The sequence below is a fragment of the Eptatretus burgeri genome, chromosome 16 (assembly GCF_056783735.1).
Source record: "Eptatretus burgeri isolate ZD-2024b chromosome 16, Ebu_testis_v1, whole genome shotgun sequence".
NCBI lineage: Eukaryota > Metazoa > Chordata > Myxini > Myxiniformes > Myxinidae > Eptatretus > Eptatretus burgeri.
Genome location: NC_140976.1, coordinates 7,995,252 through 8,018,153, shown reverse-complemented (window position 1 = coordinate 8,018,153; position 22,902 = coordinate 7,995,252). Strand labels below are relative to the sequence as shown.

Here is a 22,902-nt window from a genome sequence, read left to right as displayed (position 1 = left end):
GGGAGCCAATGAGCGAATACGCCCCTCCCACACCTTGCGGGGAGCCAATGAGAGCGCGGACTGTTGCTGTGGCAACGTTCTCCAAGCGCGCGATGCACGAGGAGGAAACATCAGGCGGTGTGTGATCGACAGCGAGAAGGTACAGCAGACAGTTTTAATCTTTTTCATCAACTGTTTTTTTTCTTTTTGTTTCATTCCCACGGTTCCTGATGTTCCTCATTTCTCATCCTCCGATCGATCTGTATTGTATCACGCTGTTCACTTTACAATTCGCCAATATGGCGGAATATTTCTTCAAACTCCCCTCTCAGAGCCTCCCCCGTGTACCACCATGCCGTTCCTCCCCTTTTAATCATCTTCCACTCGCCACCACATATTGCCATTACCTTTCTCAAATTGGTTCTCCACCCGGTGGAGTATTCGCCTTTCCGGCGATCTGGTTCCAAACATGCAACGCGTTCTCCTGACGCATACCTTTATTTTGGGCGGTGTATAGGCAAAAAAAAAACCCGGTTACATGTATGAAGCAAAAACATACCTACTGCTTATAATTTAAAACACCTCACATTGCATTGGAAAACGTGGAGATTTGGAATACTGTACGTACTGTAAATGGTGGAGACTTGTAATACCCACGGACTTCTTATAATAACCTGGACCAGCAACGGCCTCTGTCAACTCAAGTCGCCATGTTGCATTGCCAATCCGAATTCACGGATTGAATATATTAATCTGTGCAGAATTTCTCTCTGGAAACAACATTTTTGTACAGCTTAATAAGAAGAACAGGATTTTCATTTCACTAACAACAGTCTCCGCCGCCCATTATCACTACCAAGCTCATTTAAGCTCTGCAGCACGAATCAATGAGGTGAGTGAGTACGAGGTGTCACAATTCTCATGAATGATTATCATATCATATGTCATATGATCTGATGATATTATCAGTGTAATGTGTTGATGATAATCAATGTAATGTGTATAGCTAACCCCCTATGGCCTAGAATATTTGTGTTATTATAGGCCATAAGGCGGTAGCTTTCAGCTACCCCCTATAATAATAGGCCTTATGGCCTATAATTAATAATATGTTGAACAGACATCGGACAACCTTAATAAATATGATGTATAATCTACAGACCTCATATTATATGGCCTCCTATTAATATGTGTATATTATAGAGGGTAGCTTTCTGTAGTTGGTTGAAGCATATTGAACCAGTACTAGTCTCATTAATGTTTTCATGATTGATCAATATATTATAGGCCATAGTGGGTAGCTTAAAGCTACCCTGTATGGCCTATAATATATTGATGAATGATGAAAACATTGAACAGACATTGGACAACCTTAATAAACATGATCTATAATCTACACACCAATGAGGACTGGTTTAATATGCATTGACCTATAGAAGATTACGATCAACTGTTATAATCGCAGTAGGTTGAAACATAAGACATGTCGAAACCAAGGAGAAACACTTCAATGCAAATGGTTAGTAAACTATTGATGTTCAAATAGGATCAGTTTGCTGAATTTTTTTCCTGATGGGTTTATCTTTCAATCCAGTGTTCATGGTTTGAGCAACATGGTGGAGACGAATCTTTGTATAGCACTCACAGATGTGATGTATGAGAGAAAATACATGATTACAGTCTGCCTCCGTCTCAAACATGTGATCACTGATATCAAGATAGATACGACCCCCTAACCCTAAGGCGCGTAGGAAGCAAAATGATTTTGGGGGTAACATCGGGTTAGGTGGACCGCGGAGCCAGGACCCTCGGGATAGGGAGGGTCTGTGCCCCCAAATGGACAAATATTGTGAGCTACCCGCCCAACTATTTACGCAGCCAGGGCGGTCGATGGGGGGAATGAATCTCTGGAAAAAAAATTGAATTCTAGACGCCTGGAAAACTAATTTCCGGCATATTCCTGGATAATATCGTTTTTTTACATTTTCTTTCAAATTATCGACTGTATTTTGCCATCATTTAGATTGTTATACTGGCGTTTAGCGTTTAAGTTGTAACTTCTTAAAATAATACCCTACAAATAGATTGACGAATGAAAAGAAAAAAAAGCATCAATAATCGCATTATTACCGATGAAAGGTGCATGTGGAGCTCTTCCCACACTTATTATTGCATCCGAACGCCACGCACTGCGGCATTTTTACGTTTACCGGTTCAAAATACTGGCAAAATAGTTAAAACTCTTAATGCATTAACAGGTTTTTTGAATTGCGCGCAACTAGCGAGTGGCAACGCAACATGGCCGCTGAGCCATTTCCAGTGACTTCAGTTCTCACTGCTGTGAGGAGATGGCATTGCTGGTCCAGGTTATTATAAGAAGTCCGTGGTAATACCAGGGAAAACCTGGAGGTGGCACCACACGATACACATTTTGTTTTATTTATTGATTAACATCAATGAAAAACGACCCCCAGCTGATGATCCTTGCAGTTTGGGAAATCAGTAAATTGTTTATAAGTTTAGGTTATGACTTCAAACAAAAGAGCTTTTGTAAGTATTGTTGCGAATTTTGGCCCGTCGCCCACCGGAACGGACAATTCTGTCGTGACCCTCCTAGAACTACTGCCAGGAGCCAGTCACGGGTGTGGGTTTAACCTCAACACGGTCGTGCCAATTGCCCACCCGCGTAGGATAGGGTTGCTTGCCAAATTCGACCTACCTAAGTACCTGCGCGAGTGGTCGTCCGGGCGATCGTACCTCGACGCAGGTCGACTTCGGACACGAACCGCTTAAGCAGCTCGTTCCGTGCTGCAGGGATAACCGAGCAGAGTTATCGTCGACCTCGACGGTTCAGATTACTTATCAGGTGTTTCAACCCACTACAAATCCCTTACGTGATGCAAGATGGAACTTTCAAACAAAGGAAAGGACGCAACGAAACGGCAAACAGTTCAACAAGAAAGCACCTTTATTTCACACACATGCACGTATGTACAGCCATGCAATCAATGCGGGAAAAGCAAAATGCAACAAAAGCAAAAGCACTACTACCGACTATAATTATTTACAACACTTAAACAATTATACTTGTCGGGACTCGGCGCCACATCATGCATTCAAAATAAACAGGAAAGACCTCCCCATAGACAGGGAGGTAGACGGGGTCCGTGGACCAAATGTGCGTGGAACCTGGAGGAGCGGCCAGGTCCACGAGACCGAAGGGTCCTACCTGCGCCCTCGTGGCACGATGGCGGGCAAGCCGCAATGTCGCCGCAGCTGCGCCCCGACTCCGTGCCCTTGGCGTGGTCGGTGAGCCCTCTCTGGCGTGCTCCGCGCAAGCACGGTTTGGTCGGCACCACAGTTAGGGTGGGGAATAAACGGGGAAACCGGCACTATCTCTGCGCGGATGGGGTGGAGGGGGGGGGGAATTGTTGATGCTCAGGGTCGAGCGAGGGGAATGGCTGGCTGGCTTGGTCGCTTGTGGAAGCGAAGGTGGCTCGATTCCAACGACGAGACGAGCCCAGCGACGAGACGACACCACACTACAACTCTGAGTTTCACACAGACTCGCGTCTTTTATAGACGGGGGGAGGAGCCTGTATGCAGATTTTAGGATCAAAACGCAATTGGAGGCAGGGCCACGCCACCCTCTGTTCAGCCATTGGTGTGGCAAAAAGGGGCGTGAGCCTCTTTTGATCCGAATTCCTCTCCCGTAAAGAATCCACATTCATCGCGCTTGGAGGCGGGGCCATACTGCCCGACGCTCGCCCATTGGACGGAGGAAAAGGGGTGTGAAGCCTTCCTGATCCGAATTTCTCTCCCGTAAAGAATCCACATTCATCGCGCTTGGAGGTGAGGCCATGCCACCCGGCGCTCGCCCATTGGACGGAGGAAAAGGGGCGTGAAGCCTTCCTGATCCGAATTTCTCTCCCGTAAAGGCATCCATTGCACTCGCGGCTTGCTGCGTTCAGCAGCAATCACCGAACGACTTCGGACAGTATGACGTTCGGTGTTGACTGGTAGTGGGGTCGATGGTTGTGGATGGAGAAAGGCGAAGGTGGTGGGGGGTTTGCTGTGGTGGTTGGCGGGCGTCGTTTGGGAATGGTGGTGAAGTGATGTTTGCGGGATGGAGTTGTAGAGGTAAAGAGGCAAAGGTGGTGGTGTTTGAGTTGTTGGCGGCTTAATGGTCCAAAATAACGACAGAGAAAGAAAAATGGCTCACTCAAAGCGTCGCAGCCCTGATGAATCACACATATTCCCTCTAAACAACAGGTGTGGGCTAACTACACATGAACTTATCGATATATCTCACCTGAGGACCCTTTATGGTGTATTGCGAATTTCCACAGCCATCACAGTATTTACCGGTAACTTTAAAAAAATTTAAAAATAATACTAATAAAAAATGAATAATTGAGCTCCACCGAAGTAAATGGAAGTTTTAAAAAAGATTAAAAAAAAACAACAAAACAAGCTCAAATGAGCTAAGATCCTCGTCCTCTTAATGATGACGTCATAAAAATGAATATGACATCATTGTGATGTATCAGGTTTGCGATAAATTATCTGTGCTAATGCCCGGCTTGATTCCCGCAAACAAAATTCAAACAGCTAGCCTAGTTTTGGAGATAATGGTATAGGCGATTTCCATTAGCGGCGATATTATGACGTCAACTTTTTTCTGGGAAGAATTTCCAAAATCGGAGACGGTTACTGTCTGCGCGTGGGCTTTCTGCATATACATGGCAAGTTTCACGAAGATCCCATGAAAACTTTGGGTTGTGAAACAAAAAATGTCAAAAAATAGGAATGACGTCATAAAAATTGATATGACATCATAGTGATGTATCATATGTGCTGTAATTAATCTCTGCTAATGCCCTGTTCGATTCCCGCAAACAGAATTCAAAAAGCTTGCTAAGTTTCGGAGATAATTTTTTAGGCGATTTCCATTAGCGGAGATATGTTGACGTCATAACTTTTTTTTTCTTGGAGGAATTTTCAAAATCGGAGATCTTTACTGTCTGCGCAAGGTATTTTTACATATATATTGTTGCGGTCTTCGCGCCCGCCGGCGTGCGACGGCCACGTAACTCGAATCGCGGCACGTCGCCCACCGGACGGACAATCCAGTCGTGACCCTCTCGGACTAACGCCGGGAACCAGTCACGGGTTGACCTTTCGGTCTCACCGCGATCGAGCCAATCAGCCCCCGCGTGGGATAGGGTTGCTCGCCAAATTCGAACTACCTAAGTACCCACGCGGAGGGTAGACCGGGCGATCGCACCTCGCCGCAGGTCGACTTCGGACACGGGCCACTTAAGCGACCCGTTCCGTACTATCAGAATAACCGAGCGGTGTTATCGTCGACCTCGACGGTTCGATTAATTATCGGGCGTATTCAGCCCACTACCAACCCTTTACGTGAAGCAAGATGGGGATTCAATGGAGGAAAAGACGAAGCGAAGCGGGAGAACAGTTCAACAATAAAGCACATTTATTCGCGGCACACGGGAAGCACACAAATACAATTCCACCAAATGCACACAAAAAAAGAAAACACAATTCCATTTACACAAAAAGCAAACATAAAAGTGAAAACACAGTGCAGAGCTAATACCGACTACCGAGCACACGGCAACACTTATACAATTCTACTTCACAGACGGCGCCGACAACACATACCCAAAACCAAGGAAAAGAACATCCCCCAAGAATGAGGTAGGCCTGGGGCCGAGACCGGGTCGGGCCTACCCGTCTGGTGATGAGACGCGGAGCGGCGATGGCCCCGCAACCCGCGGGCCTCGTGGACAGTGCCTGGCAGGGGGTGGGAACGGGGCCCCCTTGGTCGCACTATCTCAGCGCGGGGGGAAACAGGAGGGGGTTGCTGATGCTCGGGGTATAGAGGATCTTTATTATCCCTGGTGTGCGTCTCCACCTCGGCCAGGTCGCGCTGCCGGCCTCCCTCGGGCGTGCAGCTCCTGGCACCGACGCGAGCACCCCCTCGTCCGATGTCGCCGCCTTTCCACAGCTCCGTCCCCTCCGTTCCGACTCCAACGCACACGACGAGCAGCTCCACCGCCCGCGAAGTCTTGACCCTCTGCTTCCGACTCTCCTCTTCTTGACTCTCCGACCCGTTCTTGTTTGCGACTCTCTTCTGACTCTTCGTTCCCTTTTTGCTGACTCCGACTCTTTCTGACTGACGAACACCGTCCTTTTATCCCCCCGTAACTTCGCCTTTGACCCCCTCCCTTTGACCTTTCACCTCGCTCCCCATTGGCCCGAGAAAAAGTGGGCGTGAAGGCTTTTTGATCCACAAATTTGCATATATCGATCGTTCTGGAGGCGGGGCCAAATCGCCCCTCGCTCACCGATTGGACGGCAAAAAGTGGGCGTGTGTCGTTTTTGATCCGTTTTTGAAGCAGAAAATCCGTGATTTTGTACACGCTGTTCGACGCGCGTTCTGCATGAATCCAACACCGGTACCCACAGCGGGGCAAGAACGGTGGCGATGCTACGGTTGTGAGGTGCGCGTGAAGGTCGTGGCGGTTGTGGTGAAGCGGTGGTTGTGGTCGGTGGTTGATGTTGTGGTTGTGATCATGGCGGTTGGTCCAAAATAAAGATAGTAAAAGAAAAACGGCTATCCTGAAGAGTCGCAGCTCGCATAAATGACATGTATTCCCACTAGACAACGGGTTTGGGCCTAACTACACATGCACTTACCGAGATACCTCACCTAAGGGACCTGAATGGTGGTTTGCGAATCTGGTAACCACAACACTACCCCCTTCCCTTTTTACAGACTCGTCCCGAGTCGTCAAATTTTCGTGTGCCATCATGTGTAGTTTTCCCCTAGTACATTTTACCTACGGATCCCTGAGTGCGACATTCATGGTATTCGTGTCCCCAAAATAAATAACCTGAGGGCTGCGTAACTATCTAAACAAACTCACTCACACGGACGACTTAAATAAAATTGCCGGCGCTAAGACAAACATGCCGGGGGCGCACTCATATGTACAGTACATCTTACCTTAACTTACAAATCTTACACTAAACCATGGCCCAGGATCATTGAACTCTGCAAAAGAAAGCAGTTAGCAGGGAGCCAGGCTGCCCACATGCAGTCTCTGGCTCAAATAATGCAGGTGACAGGGAACGTGGCTGGCTGCTCACACAGTCCAAGGCCTTCCCTTTTGAACTGAACTCAGTGAACCACAACGGTGCTTGGGCTGCACAAACGCAGTCTCCGTGCCAGCTCAAGTGGCACACGCAATGAGCACAACGAATGGATGCATGGACACAAACACGGTGCACGGGCTGCCACTGCAGGCCCGTGTTGTAGCTGCCAACAGGGCAGTTCTCGCAGCTTGCAAACTGTTGCCTTGCGGATCCTGGCGCACATGGAAATGAACAGGGGGGGGGCAAAGCAAAAATTGAACGGGGCTGGTGAACGTGGGCAGTGGGAAAGGCATGGCAAAGGTGAGCAGGCAAACACAGCCCGCAGAAGAAGGCCGCTGCAGGCAAACACAGCCCGCAGAAGAAGGCCGCTGCAGGCAAACACAGCCCGCAGAAGAAGACCGTTGCAGGCAAACACAGCCGGCAGATGAACTGGCCGGCACAGGCCTCGAAGAAAAACAGCCAGCAGATGAACTGGCCGGCACAGGCCTCGAAGAAAAACAGCCAGCAGATGAACTGGCCCGGCACAGGCCTTGCAGCACACAGCTGCCGATGAAGTTGGCCGGCCTCCGCCTTGAAGCAAAACACGGCCAGCCGATGAAGTTGGCCAGCCTTTGCCGTTCAATGGAGGTTGGTGGAGGGAGTGCGGTGGTGCTGGCCACTGGGAAGGCGGGCTCGGACCTACCTACCTGTCTCCCTCCCAACCTATCGCCTTTGCCTGTCACTGTACATACCCACTCCCTTAATTTGTGAAAAACCAATTTAGCCCCAACTTATTTTTTTATTGTTTTTATTTTTACTTCCCCACTATAAATCGTCCCCTAACCCCCTTTATCGTCCTTGTTCGGCTAACCTATCCTGTCACCTAGCCTACTCCCAACCCCTACGTTCCCTTCCCGGAGGGGAACAAGGGAGAGCTAACGTCCTGTGCCGAGGCCCAACGAAGCCTCAGGATGGCCTCCCCAGAGTTCGGCGATCTTAACACCAAGTGGGTCCAGCGGCCCACAACGACAGCGAGGGGATGGATGGTGCGGAGGGGTACATCTCCTAATCTACCCTAACCATTTAACTGTTAAACTACCCCGGGGCTTTCAACAAGCGCCTCTCGCTTAAACTATTGGTTTTAACAACCCAGATTCCCGTCGCCTGTGTTGGTGTCCTCACAATTTCGGGCCTCGCCCCCCAATTTTCTCTCCGTGCCCTCACACGGTCTCCTGGCTGGGACACGTGGCTCCCTTTGGCAGGCACGACCCTCTGCCGAATCTCCCGCTATGGCACCCCCGGGCACTACACTGCCTCCGAGCCTACCAGCTCCCTAACACCGGGGAGTGCCCCCCATGGCACCTCCCCTGAAACGCACACGTGGCAGGCCGGCCTCCCGGGCCCCTTTCCGAGGGTCACCCGTGCCCACTGCACTGCCCACGCGGCTAATGGCGCCCCTTGCCCCCGCACCAAGCAGGCGCACCCGTGCCCACTACTCTATCCCGGCCCCCCATGGGCCCATGGCCTACCGCGGCCGACTAGCCTGGTGCCCGGGGTACCCACTCAGCGATACTCACCTTTCGCAGCCACGCTCCCAAGCCCGTCAACAGGGCTCCTGCACCCCTCCAAATGGGTCTCGAGCCTACTTTCCCACCAACAGCAAAACGACCTCCATTTTTCAATTTGACTAACCCAGCTAACTCACTTTACTCTGACCCCGGGGTCCCTTGGGCGGGAGTCACTCCTCCCCCCAATCACTCATCGCACCATGCATTCCCCATTCGCTCCACTCACACAGACCCGCTGGCCTCACTCACTCAACAAGTACTCACCTCAAACTCTCCAACTCTTCAACACACTCACCGCTGAACTCTGCCATCCTTCTAACTACATCCCCTAACTAACTCGTGCTCCCACGTCGTCCCTTAAACTACAGCACGTTCCTTTTAACACTACGTAGCTAAACTACGTCCCCTCTACACATCCAAAGTCTGTCCATGTCCTCAAATCTCTAAAATCATTTTATTTCCCAACCTAAATCTGGCTACAATCCCTCTAACTAATCCATTCCACGGACTGCATGAGGACTTACCCCTGCCCCATGAAGTCGGTCTAACTAAGCTAACCCTTCCCCCTAACTAGTTTCCATCCTGTGCCCCGGTAAGGGGGTCTTTCACCCCTTGCCCAGGAATCCTGTACACCCGAAAGTGAGGCTTGCTTTTTTTTTTTTTTTTTTTTTTTCCCATGCGCAGCACCTGCGCGGCAACTCAGAGCTCGCGCACTTTGCACCTGTCCGTGACGTCATGCAGCTGCACGTGTTCCTCGTCCCTCCTTGGACGGTGCCATCCGGCAGAGATACCCCTCCTGCCGGATTCCAACCACACGTGCAGCCATGACGTCACCGTGCGCAAAAAAAAAACACAAGCCCCACGTCTCGAGGGGTTTCCCACGCGAACACATGTGCTTTGCCCGTTGGAGCTGAACACACACGATCGCGTGGAGAACCCGTCCGGTCCAAATCCATTTACCTGCCTAAACTTTGTCCGTCCGCGGGATCGGCAAATCCACCGCGTGCGTTTCCGGACCGGGACTTCACTCTCGCAAGCGAGCACGTGGCGGTCTCGTGCGTTGCACAGCACGAACCGCGTGCTCACTGCTGGGTGAACCCGGCACGGTCCTCGAAACAACTACAGCCGCTACTCGGCTTTCGTTTCTCCCATGTCGCCGTCTCCGTCTCCATTCGACCCACGCACACCTGCGTGTCACGACGCACACAGTCCACTCCATCACATTCACACGGGGAGACGCGGCTGCGTGCTCCCGCATGCCAACCGACATCTCCCTCTCATACCGCTCTCTCACACACACGGTCTCCCTTGCACACAGCGACCTTGCACACGGCCGTTCACTCACGCGTGCCTCACTACTCTCACACCGTGCCTCATCCACACACGCGGGGGCACTCACCCGCGGTACCTCACTCATACACACGGCGACACTCACACACGCGGTCTCTTCCACACACGGTGCCTCACCCACACACGCGGGGGCACTAACCCGCGGTGCCTCACTCACACTCCGTGCCTCATCCACACACGGCGTGCTGGGAAGCACGTACTCCGGCACCATCGCCACCACACCACTCACGTGGTGCCTCACTCATACTGGCCGTTTCACTCACACACACGGCCTCACTCACACACGGTGCCCCATCCACACCCGGCGTGCTGGGAAGCACGCACTCTGGCACCATCGCCACCACACCACTCACACACGGGGTCGCTTCCACACACGGGGACGCACTCACACCTTGCACCACACACACAGGGACAACCACACTGGGGATTCGTGTCCCCACAAGGGTCTCCGGGGCCTCTACACCCCCCAAGCTCTCCGTGCACCCGTCCACAGCACTCGTCCCCTCAACCTCGCAAAGCACGACCGAACTCACCTGGTTGTGACTCGCCTCAAGGGGGCAGACTCCCTCCCCTCGTTCCTGGAGGAGGCCATCCAGGTGCTCGCACTGGGTCTCTACACGCTCCGCGAGCTCACCCCCATTGTCCTCCACCACCTCCGTGTGTGTGTGCGCGTCACTTACCCCGTCTTCATCGTGCAGTCTCTCCTCTATTTTGTCTGTCTCCCGTGTCTCTATACATTTTCTCTCCTGGTTCCTTTTTTCTGTCTCTTCCTGGTTCCTTTTCCTTTCCCATCTGAGTCGTTCTTTCTCTCTGAGCCCCATTAGCTGTTCGTTCTCCCTCCGTTTTAGTTGTTCAATTTCACACTCATAGAGTTGTTGTTTTCTTTCCCACTGTTCCTCCTGCTCTTTGTTTTCCAATCTCATCGTTTCTTTCAATTGGCTCATTTCCTTCCTGTGTTTCATTCGTTGTTCTCTCACGACTCTTCCTCGTTTCCTCTCCTGTCCTTCCTTCTCCAGTTTCATGGTTTGCTTCATTTGGTTAATCTCCTTTTTGTGTTTCATTTGCTGCTGTCGAATTACTCTTCTTCGTTTCCTCTCCTGTCCTTCCTTCTCCAGTTTCATGGTTTTCTTCATTTGGTTAATCTCCTGTTTGTGTTTCATTCGCTGTTCTTTGTCCATCTCGTACTCCAGCCTCAGCTTTTCTTTCAATTGGTCAACCTCAGATTCATGTTCTTTTTGTTTTCTATTCCATTGTTCCTCTCGTTCTTCCCTCTCCAATCTCGTTGTGTCCTTCAATCTCCTGATTTCTCCTTCCTGCTTCATTCCTTGCTCCTTTACTTTCTCCTCGTATTCAAACCTATTTTTTTCCTTTTGTCGTTCAGTTTCAAATTCATACTCTTTCAGTTTTCTATTCCACTGTCTTTCTTGTTCCTCCTTCTGCAATCTCGTCATTTCTTTCAACTGACTGATTTCTCTCTCCTGTCTCATTCGTTCTTCCTTCATTACTCTTTCTTGTTCCTCATTCTTTAGTCTGGCCTTCGCTTCCAGCTGTTCGATCTGTACAGTGTGGTTTCTTAAAGTTTCATTTTCCGTTCTCTTCCTTTCCTCTTTTAACACTCTCAGTTCGTTTTGTAGTTCCCTCTCTTTGTTTTGGTGTTTCTGTAACTCAGAAACTTTATTTTCCAATTCCTTTCTCATCTCCGCACACTCAGACTTTGCTTTGGCTTCTAACTGTTCTTCCGGCTTGCGCTTGTGGTTTTCTACCCGTCTTCCCAGTTCCTCTGTCTCCGTTTTTACCTCCAGTCCCAGCTTATCAACTCTCTTCATGTCTTGAAGTCTTTTCTCACACTCCACCGTTTCGACCTTCAATCCCTCCTCTGTCTCCTCCTGGCTTTCTTTTAATTGGTTTTTCGCTTCGAGTGCGTTTCCATCCATTTTTTTATTTTCCATTTGTTGCGTATTTCTCTTCATTTCGTTGGTTATGCTCTGCACGAGTTCCATAACGTGCTGTATCGTCACCTGCCCTGGCCACTCCCACTGACTACATTTAGCGGTGGGGTTATAATAAAAAAACCGACCAGATGAACTGCATCGATGCCTTTCCCAACCTTCTGGTACGGGTTTCTCTTGCACGGTGATCTCGTCCTGAGCCATGGATTCTACATTACTATTACACATACCTAATCCACCCGGCACCCGCTCGCCTTGAGACGCCATCTTGCTTCTCGTGAAGGGTTAATTTCGCTCGCTCGTAATTTGGAGGGAATCGGGGGTCGCTTCTCTCACCCCTGGACCGATTCCCGTGAATTTAGCCGGAGACAGGAGAGCCCGTTTTCCTGTTCTCCGTTACCAGTGCCGTGAGGAGGGCGATGAATTTGTATCCCACTCCTGACACCAGTGTTGCGGTCTTCGCGCCCGCCGGCGTGCGACGGCCACGTAACTCGAATCGCGGCACGTCGCCCACCGGACGGACAATCCAGTCGTGACCCTCTCGGACTAACGCCGGGAACCAGTCACGGGTGGACCTTTCGGTCTCACCGCGATCGAGCCAATCAGCCCCCGCGTGGGATAGGGTTGCTCGCCAAATTCGAACTACCTAAGTACCCACGCGGAGGGTAGACCGGGCGATCGCACCTCGCCGCAGGTCGACTTCGGACACGGGCCACTTAAGCGACCCGTTCCGTACTATCAGAATAACCGAGCGGTGTTATCGTCGACCTCGACGGTTCGATTAATTATCGGGCGTATTCAGCCCACTACCAACCCTTTACGTGAAGCAAGATGGGGATTCAATGGAGGAAAAGACGAAGCGAAGCGGGAGAACAGTTCAACAATAAAGCACATTTATTCGCGGCACACGGGAAGCACACAAATACAATTCCACCAAATGCACACAAAAAAAGAAAACACAATTCCATTTACACAAAAAGCAAACATAAAAGTGAAAACACAGTGCAGAGCTAATACCGACTACCGAGCACACGGCAACACTTATACAATTCTACTTCACAGACGGCGCCGACAACACATACCCAAAACCAAGGAAAAGAACATCCCCCAAGAATGAGGTAGGCCTGGGGCCGAGACCGGGTCGGGCCTACCCGTCTGGTGATGAGACGCGGAGCGGCGATGGCCCCGCAACCCGCGGGCCTCGTGGACAGTGCCTGGCAGGGGGTGGGAACGGGGCCCCCTTGGTCGCACTATCTCAGCGCGGGGGGAAACAGGAGGGGGTTGCTGATGCTCGGGGTATAGAGGATCTTTATTATCCCTGGTGTGCGTCTCCACCTCGGCCAGGTCGCGCTGCCGGCCTCCCTCGGGCGTGCAGCTCCTGGCACCGACGCGAGCACCCCCTCGTCCGATGTCGCCGCCTTTCCACAGCTCCGTCCCCTCCGTTCCGACTCCAACGCACACGACGAGCAGCTCCACCGCCCGCGAAGTCTTGACCCTCTGCTTCCGACTCTCCTCTTCTTGACTCTCCGACCCGTTCTTGTTTGCGACTCTCTTCTGACTCTTCGTTCCCTTTTTGCTGACTCCGACTCTTTCTGACTGACGAACACCGTCCTTTTATCCCCCCGTAACTTCGCCTTTGACCCCCTCCCTTTGACCTTTCACCTCGCTCCCCATTGGCCCGAGAAAAAGTGGACGTGAAGGCTTTTTGATCCACAAATTTGCATATATCGATCGTTCTGGAGGCGGGGCCAAATCGCCCCTCGCTCACCGATTGGACGGCAAAAAGTGGGCGTGTGTCGTTTTTGATCCGTTTTTGAAGCAGAAAATCCGTGATTTTGTACACGCTGTTCGACGCGCGTTCTGCATGAATCCAACACCGGTACCCACAGCGGGGCAAGAACGGTGGCGATGCTACGGTTGTGAGGTGCGCGTGAAGGTCGTGGCGGTTGTGGTGAAGCGGTGGTTGTGGTCGGTGGTTGATGTTGTGGTTGTGATCATGGCGGTTGGTCCAAAATAAAGATAGTAAAAGAAAAACGGCTATCCTGAAGAGTCGCAGCTCGCATAAATGACATGTATTCCCACTAGACAACGGGTTTGGGCCTAACTACACATGCACTTACCGAGATACCTCACCTAAGGGACCTGAATGGTGGTTTGCGAATCTGGTAACCACAACAATATATATATATATATATATATATATATATATATATATATATATATATATATATATATATATATATATATATATATATATATATATTTATATATATATATATATATATATATATATATATATATATATATATATATATATATATATATATATATATATATATATGCCAAGTTTCAGGAAGTTTCAATGAAAACTGTAGGCTGTGAAACAAAAAAGTCCACAAGAAGACGATGAAGAACAACAACGTGAGTAAGACTTAGAGATCCTCCACGAGGATCTAATAAGTGAGGTAAAACCCCCACACCCCTTTTTTAACATTTCTAAAAACATGTATTTCCATAGTTGCCAATATAAGTACAGTAAAACACAAATATATGAAAGTAATATTTCCGTAACTTGGTGAACTTCAGCACGTCCCATTTACATCGAGAACCTCCCCCCCCCCCCCCAAGACCAGTGGGAAAGATAAAAACCCCCCTGTACACTGACTGGGGTCATTGCTGATCCTCTGTAGCAAGTCTGGATGTAAACAGGTCAGAGCTGGAGGAGGAGTCGCGCAACAAAACAACCAAACAAACCCACAAACACCGGTCCGTGAATTGAAGTGAGGATGAGCCAACGTTTCAAAGAACCGTTCATCCAGTTGTGTTCAATCAACCTCTTAACTAGCCACTGAACCAGCAGCTAAAGCAATCAAGCCATAATAACCCAACTCACCACTGAAAAACCTTCCGAAACACCAAACAGTCCAGCTATCTACCAGACAACCCAGCTACAGTATCTACTGAATAACCTACCAAGCCACCGAACAACCCACCAAACAACCAAGCTATCTACCAGACAACCAAGCTATCTACCAGACAACCAACCAAACAACCACAGAACAACCTCCAAAACAACCCAGTTAACCATCAAACAACCCAGCTATCTAACAGACAACCCAGCTATCCACCAAACAACCCAGCTAACCACCAAACAACCGACTAAACCACTGGACAACGCAGCTATCTACCGGACAACCCAGCTAATCACCTAGCAACCTACTGAACAATGCAGTTATCTACCTAAAAACACAGCGAACCACTGACCAACCTACCTAACCACCGAACAACCTATCTAACAACTGAACAACCCAGCGAACCACTGAACAACTCAGCTATCTAACTAGTAACCCAGCTATCTACCAGACAGTTCTGCTAACTACCGAATAACCCAGCTAATCACCTAGCAATCTACCAAACAACACAGCTTTCCACTGAACAATGCAGCTATCTACCAAACAACACAGCTAACCACCGAATAACCCAGCTCTCTACTGGACAACTCCGCTATGTACTAAACAACCCAGCTAATCACCGAGCAACCTACCACACCACCAAACAACCCAGCAAAGTAGCAACCAATACACAGAACAATCATCTATCTACCGAACAACCCAGGATATCACCGAGCAACCTACCGAACCAACAAACAACCCAGCAATCTACCGAACAACCCACAGAATAACCAGCTAACCACCAAACAACACAGCTAACCATCCAACAACCCAGCTATCTCCCGAACAATCCAGCCATCTACCGAACAACCCACAGAACAACCAGCTAACCACCAAACAACACAGCTATCTCCCGAACAATCCAGCCATCTACCGAACAACCCACAGAACAACCAGCTAACCACCAACCAACGCAGCTAACCACCAAACAACACAGCTATCTCCCGAACAATCCAGCCATCTACCGAACAACCCACAGAACAACCAGCTAATCACCAACCAACACAGATAACCATCCAACAACCCAGCTATCTCCCAAACAACCCAGCCATCTACCGAATAATCCAACATCCATCCATCCGTCCATTAGGACCATACTCTGTACAGAATGTTGGTGCTTCCTAAGCAGTCTCCTTGACTATTGGGCACAATCCTGGATGGGTCGCCACTCCGTCGCAGGATACCAGCAAGCTGGAAACTCATTTTTGCCAACCTCAGAAGGATAACAGGCTGAGTCAACCCTACCTGGTATTAATTCAACAGCCGAGCAGGATTTGAACTCAGGACCCGAGGATGCCAAGCCCACCACTCAAACCATGAAGCCAACACCAAGCACAATCAATCCACCAAATGACCCAGTTATCTACCCAACGACCCAAATAACAACCTACCTAACTACCCAACAACCTAAATAACAACCTACCTAACCACTGAACAATCCAGCTTACCACCAAACAACCCAGCCATCCACCGAACAACCCATCAAGCAACCCAGTTATCTACCCAAGAACCAGATAACCACCAAACAACCACGCTATGTACCCAACAACCCAAATAACAACCTACCTAACCTCTGAACAACCCAGCTATCCACCAAACAACCCACAGAACAACAAGCTAACCACCAAACAACCCAGCCATCTACAGAACAACCCATCAAGCAACCCAGTTATCTACCCAACAACCAGCTAACCACCAAACAACCACGCTATGGACCCAACAACCTAAATAACAACCTACCTAACCACTGAACAATCCAGCTTACCACCAAACAACCCAGCCATCTACAGAACAACCCATCAAGCAACCCAGTTATCTACCCAACAACCAGCTAACCACCAAACAACCACGCTATGTATCCAACAACCTAAATAACAACCTACCTAACCACTGAACAATCCAGCTTACCACCAAACAACCCAGCCATCTACCAAACAACCCACCAAGCAACCCAGTTATCTATCCAACAACTAGCTAACCACCAAACAACCACGCTATGTACCCAACAACCCAAATAACAACCTACCTAACCACTGAACAACCCAGCTATCCACCAAACAACCCACAGAACAACAAGCTAACCACCAAACAACCCAGCCATCTACAGAACAACCCATCAAGCAACCCAGTTATCTACCCAACAACCAGCTAACCACCAAACAACCACGCTATGTACCCAACAACCTAAATAACAACCTACCTAACCACTGAACAATCCAGCTTACCACCAAACAACCCAGCCATCTACAGAACAACCCATCAAGCAACCCAGTTATCTACCCAACAACCAGCTAACCACCAAACAACCATGCTATGTACCCAACAACCTAAATAACAACCTACCTAACCACTGAACAATCCAGCTTACCACTAAACAACTCAGCCATCTACCGAACAACCCACTAAGCAACCCAGTTATCTATCCAACAACTAGCTAACCACCAAACAACCACGCTATGTACCGAACAACCCAGCTAACCACCAAACAACCCAGCCATATACCATACAACCCACCAAGCAACCCAGTTATCTACCCAACAACCAGCTAACCACCAAACAACCACGCTATGTACCCAACAACCCACAGAACAACACAGAATTTTTTAATATTCGTCTCCAAAACCACATTAAAAGAGTCAATCTTTTTCCTTTCTTTATTTTTCACTGTTCATGGCTCACATCTTCCACATGTGGAGGAGAGATAAATAAAGGGGATAAGACCAGGTTAAAGATTATTAAAAATTAGTTAATTGACAACAACTTCCTTGTTAGAAATTTATTCATTCACACTGTCACATGACTCCAGTTGGGTCTGGGGCTCTGGGATGGTGGGTGGTGGATGGGGGAGGGATAAAGGGCATAAGAGCAAGTTAGAGATTATTTTCAAAGGAATGAATTTGCAACAACTTCCTTGATACACAATTATTCATTCACACTGCCACTCACCCAGTCATTCTGTCATTGACACAGTCATTCATTCACTCTGCCACTCATACGCATTTGAAATATGCAAAGGTTTGAGAGGACCCCACATTGTCCCCACTTATTTTGCACAAAGGGACAGTCTGTCATTATAGTGGGGCAACTTAGCTAAATATAGCATAACAATTGTGCATTTTGTGAGGAAAGCACCAAATTTGGCACAATAGTAGCCTATCATATTGCTACGGCTGTGGAAATTCGCAGAACACCAGAAAGGTCCTTAGTTCAGTTAGATCGAAAAGTCTGTGTTCAGTTAGATTTCCCCACCATTGTTTAATGGGATTTATTCGTATTAACAGGGCTGTGATCCTTTGAGATAGCCGTTTTTCTTTACTATCGTTATTTTGGACCAAACAAGGTTTCAACCACCAACCTCACCTAACCACCTTCCCCGCTACGCCAACTGCCGATCCCCTTCTCCACAAACCAAGCCACAACCCTCCATCGGTGGCGCGCGGATTTTCCCGCCTGTTTTCCCGCGCGCCGATCGGGAGATCGTTCGTCATTGGTCGGTTCGTGGAAGTGAGGCGCTGGAGATAAGGAACGCCCCTTTTCTCGAAGCTTCCCGCAGGAGCTGGAAGGGGGGCGGAGCGATAAACGGGGAGGAGCAGGGCATTGGAACTTAGGAATATAAGGGCGCGCAGGATGCCAGGTCTGGGTCTTCGTGGTGGTTTCGTCTTGGTCTTCGGAGAGTCTTGGGTTCGGTGGTTCGGGTCGAGTCGTCAGAGTTCGCAGTCGGTAGGGAGTCCGGGCGTGGCACGGGGGACGTGGACGGGAGGCGCCACTTTGCCAGCTCTGTCGCGCAAGCCTGTGCATCTGTGTGGAGAGCGCCGGAGAGAGGTCGCCGGCCCTGTGGAAGGCCGAGCTCAGCCGCGGCTGTCCTAGCTGCCGTGGGGACAGACGTCGCGACTCGCCCACCATCGCACCACGAGGGTGCAGGTAACCTGCAACGGTCTCGTGGGGCCCGTTCGGTCATCCAGGCTCCACGCCCTAAAGGTCTACGGACCCTGTCTGGTGCCCTCATCTTTGAGGGTGGCCTTTTCCTTTCTTTTGAATGAATGTTGGTGGTGCCGTGTCCTGTAAGTAAAAACTGTTAAGTGACTAGATAATTGCTGATAGATGGTCATAGTGCTTTCACCTTGCTCGTGTCTTTGTCCCCATCCCGTGCATGATTGTTTTACTGTATAAGTGTTTTTCATTGCATGGCTGTATATGTGCATGTGTGCTGTGTATAATAAATGTGCTGATTTAAATGTTAACCTGTTCGTCGTGTCCTCTTTCCCTTATTGGAACGCCATCTCGTATTGCGGAAATTAGTTTGGTTTTAAATACCCGTTAAATAGAATCGCATCTGGCGAGGTCGGCCGATAATACCTGCTTGGTTATTACTCTAGAACGGAACGGACCGCTTGAGCGGTTCGTGTCCAAGCCGAACTGCGCCGAGGTACGGTCTCCCGGTAGGCTACCCGCGCAGGTACTTAGGTATATCTATTTGGCGATTGACCCTATTTTGCGTTGGTAGAAAATTGACTAGGCCGTGGTGGGGTTGAAGACCCACCCGTGACAGGGTTCCGGCGTTGTTCCGGAAGGTCACGACTGAATTGTCCGTCCGGTGGGTGACGCGGCTGCTATTAGGGAAACGCGGTCGATCGCACGCTGGTGGGCGCGAATTCGTTACAATATTATGAACACATTTGGATATTGGGCCATCTCAAATTCAGCCGCTGATGGCTGTGGCAGCAATTTTCCACTGCCATCAAAAATTTAGAGTTGGCCCAATATCCAAATCTGTTCATAATATGTTAGGCTACTAGTGTGCCAAATTTGGTGCTTTCCTGACAAAATGCACAATTGTTATGCTAAGTTGCCCCACTATTAAAGTCATTATAAAATTATCATGTGTTTGTGTGTGTGTGTGTGTGTGTGTGTGTTTTTTTTTTTGTGTGTGTCATAAGGAGGGATCACTTTAACAGTGAAGGTTGATGTGATCATGAGCCTACTCGTTAGGATGTTGTAGAATGAAGAACAAGCCTTGTTGGTGAAGACTAGTGTCAATATGTGTTTGACAGGTAGAACAATGTAAGAAATCAAGAGAATGTTGATCCAGGTATGCTAACCACCGTACTGACATTTCGGGTATTAACTCTTCGTCGGACTAAAAGATGTGCTTGTGTATCACAACTAAAGTTCTTCGATAAGGGAAGGGGTGAGGCATTTGGACCTCGTGGATTTTCGAGACGCGGATTGTCCCAGCAGAGATGATGTAATCCGATCGGTGCACGTTCCAGGTGGCAAGATGGGTGCTCCAAAATGGATGGGGATCGGAATAGGAATATTTATTCTGGCTGCCCTCTGGGTCTTCAGTCTCTTCATTTGCATTTTGCTGGCTGGTGCTGGAAGAAAGATGAGGTAAGATGATGGTGCTGGAAAAGGTGATGTTAGATGTGACTACTGGAACAAAATCAGGTAAGGCCATGCACAGTGGTAATTGATTGATCTCAGGTGCACAGTAAATAATATGCAAAACAAGGACGTCAGGAGCCATCGTTGTGCTGTTACATTCATTGTAGAGATGTGAGTAGACTATGGACAAATCTGTGCTGTGTGGGATTTGGAATTTATGGGATTTGGAACTGGATTCTCAACGTTTTGAGGTTTTCAGACTTACCTGTGCCATCTCACCCATTTACGTGCGTGATATCACCTGTCCCCCATAGATTGCTGTCGCTGGGCATTTTCATATTTTCTTCCTTCATTTCATTGCTCCTTATTTATTTTCCAAAGCAGGATTCGACCTCTCTTACACCAAGCTCCAGCATGGAGGTAAGCCTTGGGGAGCAGGGGGGGGGGGGGTAGATGGAAGTGGACCTGTTTTAACTCGTTCTCACTTTTTTTTTTTGGGACCCTCAGTTGACAGACAAGCTGTTTATCTGGCGGTGGACATTGCTGAGCATCTCTCTCCTGTGTTTGCTGCTCATCTGCACCTTTTGTGTCCGTGTTGAACTCACAGAGACCACACTTGCTCAACCAAGGCGTGGGTTTTAATTTTGAGAACTCTCGCTCACCGTTCCTGGACCTGGGACGTTTGCAGGTGGAACCTTCTGTTTTCCTCACCCTTCGGAGAAACTGTTAAAGCCTAACCTGCACTCAACCACCCAAAGAGCCGATCAGAATCTTTCTCTTTTTTTTTACCATGCTCGGGTTCGTCAAATAGACACTGGTCCATGATAAGATCACTCGCACAACCACGCACAGGAAGGAAACATCTGACATGTTGTGTTCAATGTATTTGAAGTAGTTAAACCCAGTGCCAGGATTTGAATGTCAAACTGACAAAGAACGAGATGGTAGATGAGAGTCCCAAACCACTCAACCACGCTGTTGGAATACCCTCTTACTTTCTTTCCGGTCTGAAGTCGATTATCGAGTGAAAATGCAACAGTTCACGTTGAGAAGGAATGCAGTAAGTGAGCACATGATTGACAGACTGTGCTGGGAGGGGATGGATAGGGGGATGAAGGGGCTGAACGGAGGATGCTCCTCTTCACCACAGTCGATGATAGTACAGCAATATGATGCGTGGGATTGAGGGAATTGAGGTAAAAGCATGAAACTTGGCACACTTGTAATTGTCCAACTGATCAATATCTGATAAAGGCATTCTTGGGATTTTCCAAAATGGCCACCATACATCCAAGATTGCCACCAAAATATTCCATAAATCATTACTAAATCAGAAAAGTATCTTTTAAATTGTCGACCTGACATCCATACCTCAAAAGCTCCTGGCAGCCTTTAGATGCTTCCTGTGGTGTGTGCTCCACCGTGACTTCCAATGTTGGTCTTCTGAGTGTTGTTTTAGCTCAAATCTCATTGGGACTGTAACTTAGGAGTGGGCAGCAGCAGACATTGACCCTAACAATGACATGCTTAGTGTGCTGGGGGTAATGCTGCTGATGTCGGGGCAATGCTTTTCAAAGATCTTCTCTTCTGCGTTAAAAGAACCTTGCAGACCTAAGTTACATCCGTTGCAGTCACTGCTTCGGTCATACATCATTACATTAAACGTTTGGTTGATGTGGTTTCGACTTTTTTATGTGATATTCCCCCTGCCCCCCCCCCACGGTTTTGTGGGTATTCTTCTTCTTCCTCCGCCATAGTGTCGTGTGCACTCAGCGGCACTGATGCAGTGCAAGGGGTAACTGAGACAGTGCGTAGAGGATTCTGCTGTACCCATCTCTCTCTCCACTGAAACACTACGCTCCGTGGAATTGTAATAAATTCCTTTATTTTTGGTTATTTCCCCTTTGTGGTTTTTAACCATGGCTTCCAAGAGGAAAACTGTTGCTTGTGATTAACCAAGTGCAAAAATGTTGAGGAAAGTGATGTCTGACACAGAAAGTTGAGGTTTTGGATAAGTTTAGTCGAGGGCACGGTGTGGCATCACAGGGTAAATGCTATGGCGTTAACGAATCTAATGTCTGCCAAATAAAGGAACGAGCAGAAAACATAAGGGGTAGTGAATGTTCTGGTTTTATACGGCACGCAAAGGTGATTCTTGTATACCGCACCGGTACATGAGGCGTGAGTTTATAGGCGAGAGGACTGAACTTGTAACCTAACCCCCTTTTTCCCATAGGCCCTTGGTTTTGTTTTACGTGGATTTTGTTTACGCTGGGATTTACTGTCCTAGAAAGTGCTCAATCTATGGCATTGCAGTAGCAACACCTTCAGTTGGAGTTTATACTTGGGATGTGAATGCATGTGTTACTTTTTCATATTGTCTTCATAGGACCACATTTTTTTTACTACGATATACCATATTAGGGGTTTAGAAGTCGTTTTCTTACAATTCATAACTTGTAAACACACGAGACACCACCTGTTGTGGGGAAAGGGTTGGAGTCTGGAGGGAGGGGAAAGGTGGGAGAAGGCAGGGGAAGGGGTAGAGTGGGAGTGAGG

At 48.8% G+C, this 22,902-nt stretch overlaps 1 protein-coding gene across 4 annotated transcripts; it reads left to right on the top strand.

The window, feature by feature from the left end:
* The first annotated feature begins 43 nt into the window (after window positions 1-43).
* On the top strand, window positions 44-22,239 carry LOC147010440 (uncharacterized). 4 transcript variants are annotated; one of them, XR_015052597.1, is made up of 5 exons: window positions 56-139; window positions 20,010-20,047; window positions 20,229-20,349; window positions 20,658-20,763; window positions 20,851-22,239. XR_015052597.1 is itself a non-coding variant. In XM_085860659.1 (4 exons), the coding sequence occupies exons 1-4, from the start codon at window positions 867-869 to the stop codon at window positions 20,940-20,942; spliced, it is 324 nt and encodes a 107-aa protein (XP_085716785.1). In that variant the 5' UTR covers window positions 648-866; the 3' UTR covers window positions 20,943-22,239. The 4 variants fall into 4 exon arrangements, 1 of the variants encoding a protein (XP_085716785.1); XR_015052596.1 differs by lacking the exon at window positions 56-139 and adding an exon at window positions 647-871; XR_015052598.1 differs by lacking the exon at window positions 20,010-20,047 and having other exon boundaries at window positions 44-139.
* The last annotated feature ends 663 nt before the right edge of the window (window positions 22,240-22,902 follow it).